This window comes from Garra rufa, chromosome 11, assembly GCF_049309525.1.
Source record: "Garra rufa chromosome 11, GarRuf1.0, whole genome shotgun sequence".
Taxonomy (NCBI): domain Eukaryota; kingdom Metazoa; phylum Chordata; class Actinopteri; order Cypriniformes; family Cyprinidae; genus Garra; species Garra rufa.
Window position 1 is genome coordinate 7,785,020 of NC_133371.1, and position 10,455 is coordinate 7,795,474.

Consider the following 10,455-nt stretch of genomic DNA (forward strand, 5'->3'; position numbering starts at 1 on the left):
GTAGACAATAGGCCTACTACTTAATTCTACCTAAGCCTTTTCATCGTCGAAGTTTCTGCCATTCTGGTAAGATCTCGAAACATAATAAGAAACACCAAAACACAGCTCATTTTATAAGGTTACATAAAGAAGTAGTTTTGCTCTTACCACAGAATATGTGGCCGTTTCTCAATGTTCCCTGCTTTAGTGGCGTAGTTTGTTTTTTCTTTCACTTTGGTTTCCACCATCCATCCACAAACACATAAACTCCCTCTAGTGGGACATATTACAAGCCTCAAAGCAGTTGTTTTATTAAGCTGCGTTTTATTAAGTGACACACACTAAGTATGATAAAAACGAAACCCTACACGCAAAGAATGAAATTGTAAAATGTTGTGGTTTAATATGGTAAATAATGGTCCCCCTTAAGAACAATATTCAGATACTGTTTTGGATAATCTAATCTATCTAAATGGGTAAGAGTGTGCATTTTGGTAAAGTAATTAGAATAAATATCTATTAGAATTGAAATGGAATGTTTGGTAATGACAAGTTAAGTATAGTTAGAGAGAGAAATATCTGAAAAACAATTACATTCAACATTTTTTAACCTGGAAACGTCACAATATAGCAACAATTGCAATTTTACAGTATTGTTCTCAGGCAAAAGCATTATTAAATAACAACAACATAAATAATTAATAATAATAATAATAAAACATGTTTATACATACATACCTCCCATAATACACTTTATCTTTAACATTTACAGGTGACCATATTCTGGGGCAAGATCAAAAACAAACAAACCAAAAATTTATTTTTTATTGTGCACACAATTTCTGGATTGCTAAATGGTGCTCGTTCATTCAGTGTTGCTTCGAGTCTTACTCCGGCTATCTACTCTTTAACAAACTTTGGGATTGATTCCATTTATCTAAAAAGATCACAAACCACTCTTTGACAAAGTAATGCCTTTGACACATATTTGCTTTCCCTTTATTATATATATGTATATATATTTATTTCTGTATACAGCCACTAAAAGCATCTGTTGTGACAGTCATCATTTCTTATTTTTTTTGCCTTTTTTGCCAGCTTTAGACTTGGATTTATTTTTCTTAGGAGAACGTAGTCCTCTACGTACGAGATTCCCCCGCCACCACGCCTGGATCTGAACGGAGATATATCAAACAAGAGAAACAAACACATTAGGGATTTCTCTCTCATATTGCAAATGTGTCAAGTCAAATAAATCAATTATTTATTTATTTTTTTCAAACAATTTTTTTTTTAATTTACGTAGTAAAAACTTTTTTACATTTTTGAATATGTAAATACTGTTTAATGTGTTGAAATGAAATTTACTATGTATCCTTGCCACAAGAGAATTGAGTAAAATTCAGAATGATAAATGATACAATCAATGGCAGACAATCAACATCTTTTGCTACGATTATGTAAGATTATTCCTAATTATGCTTATTTATTACCAGATGTGTGAAATACATTTCTCTTTCTCTCTCTCTTCAGTGCTGTTAAAATACACAATTCCTATTTACTACGTTGAACACAAAGTTAGGGACTGAATTGAAATTCTCAATTAAATTCTGAAAGCACAAAATCGACTCTGTTCTGAACCCACAATGCTTCTGCATACACTGTAAAAAACGAAAAAGTAAGTGTTCGTGCTGCCTTAAAATGTTACGTTTTGTGAACTTAAATTGTGAAGTTGTCTTAACTAAGAATTAAGTTGACAGGACTTTATAAAACAAGTGCAATGAACATAATTTAAGTTTAATGAACAAGTATCAATTCCATAAAGCCAAATTCCAAAAAATACCAAATTTGGCAACAGCATCATCTACTGGCCAAAAGTAATGAAGTAATAAATGATTCTCCTTTAAATCTTTCTAGAATCTGAAGCTACATTTGACCTTAGTTGCTGCATCAGTCTCCCTCTGCTCCTTCTCCAGCTGTGCGTGCAAGCGCTCCTTCTCCGTCCTGTCCTCGATGATAACCTCCTCCATGTGTTTGCACTGAGGTACAAAGAGTTATTTTGCAGTTTGCAAGTTCTTATCCAAACTGACTCTCTCAAAAGGAATTCTGAACAGAATGAATATCAGGAGACGTAACACAGATGTGTTTCGTATAAAAACCTTCTTGGACAGCTCCTGAATTTTTTCCTGGATGATGCTTCTTTTAGTCTTTATATCAGTGGTCTCTTGCTCCTTCATCTTCATGTCTTTCTCATACCGCTGCTTCCAATACTGTGACTTTTTCTGTAAGTCCTTTTGGACACAAATATGAATCTCAAAGCATTTGCTTTAGAATAGGATTATTTAAAAGGTTTGCAAACAGCACTCTATAAAAGCTCCTCAAACTTTCTGGTTAGGGTTTTTAGGAATTTTAATGAAATCAACCAACAAGAAAACTTGCCAGTTAGCTTCCTCTTACGAAAAGAAGTTTATTGAAGAGTGCTATAAGTATACTTCTTTTAAATTAAACATAAGGAAACATACTTTTAGTCTACTTTTTACGTACTTCTCAGAAATGTGCTTTTATATACTTCTCAGAAATATACTTAAAATGACATTGGTTATCATGATTAGTCAATTTTTTATTTATGAAACACCCACATTCAAGTGTTTCTAAAAAAATAATGCATGGAGCTAGAACGTTTGTTTACAAGGAGATACCCTGTTCTTTCTTTTGATGTTTTGTACACTTCAAAGCGTATTAAAAATGGATTAAAAAGTGTTTAATTAGTAAACTATCAGTATACCTATGAGTTCAGATTTAGTATACTTGCAGTACAAACTGAAAACATAGATGTAATCTAATTGTGTACTTAACGTTTACTACTGTTATACTTAAAAGTATACTTTTATACACTAGAAAGTGAACTAATTTAGTCCCAAGGAGTATTGAAATAGTACACTTAAAAGTATACTACTAGTACACTGATATTTGTATATTTACTACATAAAGTATACTTAAAAATATACTTGAACTTTACTTCAGTATACTTAATATATACTTTAAGTGTACTATTTCAATACTCCTTGGGACTAAATTGGCCCACTTTCTAGTATATAAAAGTATACTTTTAAGTTTAACAGTAGTAAACTTTGAGTACACAACTAGTTTACATCTATGTTTTCAGTTTGTACTGCAAGTATACTAAAAGTGAACTTATAGGTATACTGATAGTTTACTAATTAAATACTTTTTATGCATTTTTAGTACACTTTGAAGTATAGTCTCAGTAGACTACTAGTTTAGTAGTTTTATACTGCAAGTATACTCGTAAGTTTTCTTTAAGTTAACTTTACATCATACTTTAAGTACACTACTATGTCCCTATTTAGGTATTAATTTGTATATATTTTGTTAAATATCTGAACAAAACATCAAAAGAAAGAACAGGGTATCTGCTTGTAAACGAAAACATTTTATTCTAGCTTCATGCATTCTTTTTATAAAGACTTGAATGTGGATAAGTTTCATAAATAATAAATTAATAAATAAACAAGATTTTGAACAAAAAGCTAAAAAAAAGGCTATTGATGATAATCAAATGTAGATGGAGTTGATCAACAGCCCAAAGCTTGACAGTCATTATTTCCTCTTCATGGGTGGACATTTTATTCCATAACGTTCCACAGTTTTCCATATCTATGGTTTTGATGCTGTTTTATGTCTGATGATTGTGTTAGATTACATGTGGAAGCATCTGTTGTTTCGGTTTCTTCTTCACTTGTGTTTTGGAAATTCTGTTCAGAAGATGTTTATAGCGCTCCTAGAGTATAACAATGAAAACACAGATTCTCAGAGCACAAGTAGAGCTCAAATATACTTAGACTTTTAGAAGTATAAGTCAAGTTTACCTAAATGTAATTTTAAGTATATTTCTGAGAAGTAAATAAAAAGTAGACTGAACATATACTTTCCTATTTTAAGTTTAAAAGAAGTATACTAATAGCACACTTGAATAAACTTCTTTTTCATAAGGGTATTTATGTCAGCTTCTGTGACAGGGGTATCCAGTCCTTCTAGTATCGTTATAGAGGGTGTTTTTGGAACTCTGCAGAACGGTGGCCCTACCAAAGCAGCACTGGACACCCCTGTTTTACACTAATTAGGTACACAACCCTGTAAGTACAAATCTAGTTCGTTTTGCAAAGCTTTATGAATTAATTAAATAAAATAAAGTAGTTCTTCACTTACGGCATGCTGTCTTTCTAGGAAGGCCTCCATCTCGTTGTGAACATTCCTTTCCTCCTCAGTTTTCTTTTGAAGCATCTGAATGTTCCACCAAAAGTGGAAGTTGTATAATAAAATATAATGTTATGTGGGTATGTCAAAATGTTTGTAATTACAATTATCAAATAAATTTGACTTGGAAACTGTGGAAACTCTGAACATTCTGATGCTTGGCCATATTAATATAAAAGTGGCCAAAATGACAGTGTCTTCAACTGGCTGAAGAACTTTGGTAGCAACATCCTTGATGGACTTTATTTGTTCCTCAATATTTAGCAATCAAGAGGTGTGGCTCAAATGCTCTGAAAGCTGAGCTTCATTCAACCAAACACACACATCTACACACAACCCTCCATAAAAATGTTGGTTTGTCTGAGATAACTAAAGTCCTAAAAAGTGTGAAAAGCTATATTTGATACTATAACATTCAGTCATGTCTTTAGGATATGACTTGCAAGTGACCTTCAACCTCAATAAAACTCAATGGACACCAACAATATGTTCTTCTGTGTTCTAGGTCATTTCTATAGGACACAAAATGACGCATCTACACAGAGGTGCAGAACAAGTCAAACACACACCTCGACTTCAGCTTCCAGTTCCTTCTCTTTGTGACTGTTGAGGATCATTTCCTGGCAGACCAGCTGTTCGGCAGAGCTTTTCACGAATTTCCTTTGTTGGTTTGACCTGGCGCTGATGCCGTCTACCTGGTCCTTGAGGTACGCAATCTGGTCTTCAAGACTCTGAGAAGAAATAGTCTTTTCAGCCACACTGCAAGACCCATGCATATCTGTCTAAAATTTTATACCAAAGCACTTTTATTTTTCGTTTTGATTTTGTTAAAGGGGTCATCGGATGCCCGTTTTCCACAAGTTTATATGATTCTTTAGGGTCTTAATGAAAAGTCTATAATATACTTCTCAATAGTAGTGTAAAAAAACACCCTTTTACCTTGTCAAAATCAGCTCTGCAAAATATCAGCTCATTTTATTGCATGGCCCCTTTAAATGCAAATGAGCTCTGCTCGCCCCGCCCCTCTCTGCTGCGGGATTATGAGCCGTAATGTTTACTTCAGCTGCATTTCTCAGTGAAACTTGCCAACAAGCACAAGGCCATTTGCAAAGATGCATAAAAAAACTGTGGGTGAAGCTGCATCAGGAATGATTCACACGAACATAGACGCATATGTAGATCGGGATCTGCGCTTTCCTTTTAAAAACGAAAGTAACGTTATCCTCTGCGTCTTCAGCGGCTCAGATGTCGGGAGTAAATGACGACTGCTTATTCATTATTACATCCTCAATCACTCAATTAGAGTCTTCCTCTGCACCTGAGTCACACAATGGCGATCAGAGTCGGTCTGTTTCAGCTCGGTGAGGGCGGGGCTAAGGTAAGACGCTCATGTCAATCAACTATCGTGGGAGGGGCCTCTGTCTGTGTGTCGTCACACCCACAAGAAGCTGAGAATGAGCTGATTTTAAAGAGGGGATATTACTTTTAAAGATTTAAAAAAAAATACCACTGGGTGGATTTCATCATTGTAGGGTGGTTGTGTTCACAAACTGACAACACATTAATGTTCAAACTACATGGAAAAGTGAGTTTTGCATCCGATGACCCCTTTAACGAAAATACTTTGCAGTGTGACATTGTTTTCATGACAGTTCAGTATATTATGCACAGGACTGTGGTAATACTACGTAAACAGAGTTGAAGTCAAATGAAATATTAATATTAATATCAAACAAAAAGTTTGTATGTAAAAGGGTATAGGTGATTACCTCACGCTCCTCGTTTCTTTGCTTCTTAATGTCAAGTAAGTTTTTCCGCAGTTCTTCAATCCTGAGATGGCTCTCTTTTTCCCTGCAATTTATGTGTCATGTTTGCTGTTTGAGCCTATATGCATATTATAATCACGTGGGATAAATAATTTGTCAGTTAATGTTAAGACCTGTTTATCATGTCCGAAAGCTGGGCTTTCTTCTTTTGCTCCTCTTCTACTGCTGAAAAGAGACTCTGACATGTGTTCCTCTCCTGCAGCTCGACCCACAGCCCATTTATCACATCAGACACAAACTGCCTGTTGGATCAAAGATTATAGTGAAATGGTTTATGAAACATTATGAGATGTAGAATCAATACATATAAATGCAATAAATGTAAGCTCAAAGAAAACACCCATGCAATGTATGCAAAATGACAACAAAAGCCAAACCTGTTCATTAAAAAACCTATACTAGATAAATGTGAACTCACCAGTCTTTCTGCACTTTGGCCCTTTCAGGAGTATGTTTTCTCTCCTGAATACTATGTTTCTGTAGGGAGTGTTGTAATTCTCTGCTCCCAGTCTTCAGTTGAGCTGTTTTCTGATGCTGTCCGCTCCTTTGTTGCTAAATAAAGCGAGTGATGTAGAATGTGGTAAAGAGAAACAGATTGGAAGATAAAACACAAGAAGGATGGCATGTTTACAATGAGACGGTCATACTATTGTGTGGTGATAAAAGAGCTGGACTGGCATTAAAATGGTTGTATGTTCAAACCCTCCAAGGAAACTACCTTTATTCTGTGTTTGATCAACACTTGACCTCAGATTACACCAGGATGACTGTCTAATAAGTGAGCTATATGTAGGGTCAGACTCATGAAACCTGTCAAGAACATGGCCAAGCAAAATCAGATTTTCATGCCAACTAAGCATATTATACCACCAATACTGCGTTGTTAGCTGTAATTGTACAATATAACAAATTAAACTTTTTTTTGAGTATAAATTGTAACCTGGACAAGTTTTGTAAAATTCATCCAGGTACTTATATCAGTAATACAACAATTATTACTACTATTACAAAAAGTTCAACAATGAACAGGGTCGTCACTAGGCCTTATAAATAAAATTCAAGAATTCAAGGTAATATCTATTGTATGCATTGTTCCTGCAACCCTAGTACACTCTTAAAAATAAAGGTGCTTTAAAAGGATCTTCACAGCGATGCCATAGAAGAACCATTTTTGGTTCCTCAAAGAACCATTTAGTCAAAGGTTCTTTAAAGAACCATCTATTTCTTACATTTTTATGATCTGAAGAACCTTCTTTCACCACAAAGAACCTTTTGTGAAACAGGAAGGTTCTTCAGATGTTAAAGGTTCTTTATGGCATCGTGAAGCACCTTTATTTTTAAGAGTGCACTTGTAATATTGTACTTGTAGTGTACTTGTTATATTGTACATTTGTAATAACAAAAATTAGGGGTGTCAACAGATTAAAACAATTAATTAGAGTATAATTCATGTTTAAAAAAGTCATGCTTCCTCACTTTTTTGTACCATTAAAACGATCATTTAAGAGCTTAATCATAAATAGTAGTTTATAATTTATAATGCAAAGTAATGAAAATTTCTTACTTTTACTTTAATTAAGAATAAAATGTATTAAGGGCTATTATTAAATTCCATAGTTTCATTATTATTATTATTATGAACCAAATATTTCCAGATCAGACCACAACTCTTATAACAGTATTTTTCTACATTCATTTAGAATTTATTTAAAATACTTCTTGTCTCTTTTTCAGATATTCTCAGTTTCCAAAGGTTTGTGTAATGTCTGGATCACATTGATGTCCCAGGTTTCTGTGTTCCATAGATCTTTCTGGCTACCAGGAGTTTTGATACCAGAGAGTCCCGATGCATGATCTCCTCCAAACCCCTGCCATGGACATCCCAAAGACTGAAGAGGCTGCTATGAGTCACACATGGTGACATAAAGGTGTAAAATATTCTCTTTTTTTCATAATTATAAGCCAGAAATGACATAGTAAATTCAAAGCAGAAGAGAATAATACTCAACGTCAGAAAGGAAGATAAAACTTTTTTAAACCTTTTTTATAGGGTTTTTTAGTTAGGCTAAAGTGAGAAAGTTAGGAGGAACGACCACCAAACGCTGGCAAAATCTGGATGATGAATCTATTTTCTGGGATTTTATTGATAATGATAATTAGACAATATTTTGCTGTGTGTGTTATTGTGCTTAAGGACTCCTAAAGTGTTTGATATTCTTCATATTCTGTGTGGTCAGTTCACAGCTGTGATAGAAATTATTCTTTTCCAATGAGTTTAAATTGATTTTTACCTTTTATGGGCATTTTTACCTTTATAAAGCCATTTTTTCTAAAAGTGTGCATCATCTTTTAAATTAAATTCTTACATTTAATCAGTCAATTCTAATAATAATACATTTAGGCTGTTACCAAATTAATCAGTATCAACAATCTTCGCAGAAGTTGCGTATGAAGTGGCATTTAGATGTATTTCCACATGTTAACGCAGCTATATTTGAAATTATTATTATAAGTGAAAAGATACTTTGAATGTGAAATTAAAACCACTAGTAGGTGTCAGCAAGTCTCTGTTAATAAGTGAGTCATTGCGATTGAAGTAGGCATAGACAAGACAAGCATTTGAGGTTAAAAAGTATATAAACTGTCAGTTTGTTTAAAAAACGACCGATCATTTTGCTAGATAAGACCCTTCTTCCTCGGCTGGGATCATTTAGAGTCCTTCCCTTATGAAAAAGAAGTTTATTCAAGTATACTTCTTTTAAACTAACTATACTTTTAGCCTTTTTATGTACTTCTCAGAAATATAGGCTACATAAAATGACATTTAAGTATACTTGACTCATACTTAATAAATATATCTAAATATATTTGAGCCATTCGACTCATGAAGAGGTAATGATGACTGTCAAGCTTTTGGGCTGTTGATCAACTCCATCTACGTTTGGATTATCATCAATAGCCTTTTTTGAGCTTTTTGTTCAAAATGTTGTTTTTTTAATTATGAAACTTACCCACATTCAGGTGTTTATAAAAAAGAATGCATGAAGCTAGAATAAAATGTTCTTTCTTTTGATGTTTTGTATGTTCAGATATTCAACAAAATATATACAAATTATTACCTAAATGAGGACATAGTACTATACTTAAAGTATGATGTAAAGTTCACTTAAAGAAAACTTACGAGTATACTTGCAGTATAAAACTACTAAACTAGTAGTTTACTGAGACTATACTTCAAAGTGTACTAAAAATGCATAAAAAGTATTTAATTAGTAAACTATCAGTATACCTATAAGTTCACGTTTAGTATACTTGCAGTACAAACTGAAAACATAGATGTAAACTATTCAAAGTTTACTACTGTTATACTTAAAGTAACTTTTATATACTATAAAGTGGGCCAATTTAGTCCCAAGGAGTATTGAAATAGTACACTTAAAAGTATACTACTAGTACACTGATATTTTTATTCTTACTACATAAAGTATACTTAAAAATATACTTGAACTTTACTTCAGTATACTTAATAAAATAAACTTGAAGTATACTTCTTTTTGGTAAGGGGAAACACACTGAAGCACATTAGACTCCTTAAGCTGTGCTATTTCTAAGCTATTCAAACTCATTTAAGCTTCCGTTCAACCTAATATAAGACTAATTCCAGTACAAACTGTCGTTCTTTACTAGTAAAGGTGTTTGTTTTGAGTTTGCTGCTGTTACTCACAGTGTCCGCTATAATGTTTCCTATCACTGCCAGCTGATCCGCACAGTCCTGCAGCACAGCACTCGCGCCCAGCATCTCCAAAGACATCATACTGACAAACAGATGGGGAAATACAGAAAATGACAAGTAAACGTTTCCTTTCTTTTAAGCGAAACCAGCAGAGAAATCCAACCCGAAGAAGAGAGCCACACGTTCTGACGCAGCGACGCCGTTGTCATGACAGCGCTGGTACACAGATCACTTGGACACGTTTGTTTACAGCAGATTTAAATCATTAATGATAAAGCACTGTATATTTATACTACTGTATAATGTCTTACCGTCTACACACAATGGAAAAATAAATTCACACAAGCTAAAACATTATTACTTTACACATTTACGTCATTACGCCACGTCATCGATGAGCGTTTCTTTATTTTAGTAATTAACAACCTTGATACATTTATTTTTTTTTTCTTGTGAATTTGTTCAGAAGTTTTGGTTTGATTTGTATTCTTATTTAAACAAACCCCTAGCTTAAAATATATTATTTTTAGTACTCTGACCCTGCCAACAAATCTAAAGAATATGTTTTCAACTTTTTTATTTTGTTTGGCAAATTCTTCATACATAAGCAAAGCTCATAAGCTCAATTCCCACTCTTTC

At 33.5% G+C, this 10,455-nt stretch overlaps 1 protein-coding gene across 1 annotated transcript; it reads right to left on the reverse strand.

The window, feature by feature from the left end:
• Window positions 1-845: 845 nt before the first annotated feature.
• Window positions 846-9,935, reverse strand: drc9 (dynein regulatory complex subunit 9). The gene is made up of 9 exons (XM_073851104.1): window positions 9,808-9,935; window positions 6,502-6,635; window positions 6,197-6,325; window positions 6,027-6,108; window positions 4,827-4,988; window positions 4,210-4,284; window positions 2,139-2,270; window positions 1,917-2,018; window positions 846-1,153 (listed from the first exon to the last, which is right to left on the reverse strand). Exons 1-9 carry the CDS (start codon window positions 9,895-9,897, stop codon window positions 1,046-1,048), a joined length of 1,014 nt encoding a protein of 337 aa, XP_073707205.1. The 5' UTR covers window positions 9,898-9,935; the 3' UTR covers window positions 846-1,045.
• Window positions 9,936-10,455: the final 520 nt, after the last annotated feature.

Excerpts from the sequence above, each read along its gene's own strand:
- drc9 (XM_073851104.1), bottom strand. The coding sequence starts at position 9,897 with ATGATGTCTTTGGAGATGCTGGGCGCGAGTGCTGTGCTGCAGGACTGT. Across the intron at positions 6,326-6,501 it reads GCCAAAGTGCAGAAAGACTG|GCAGTTTGTGTCTGATGTGA; the intron begins GTGAGTTCACAT and ends TTGATCCAACAG. Across the intron at positions 1,154-1,916 it reads AGACTGATGCAGCAACTAAG|ATCCAGGCGTGGTGGCGGGG; the intron begins GTCAAATGTAGC and ends ATCTCCGTTCAG.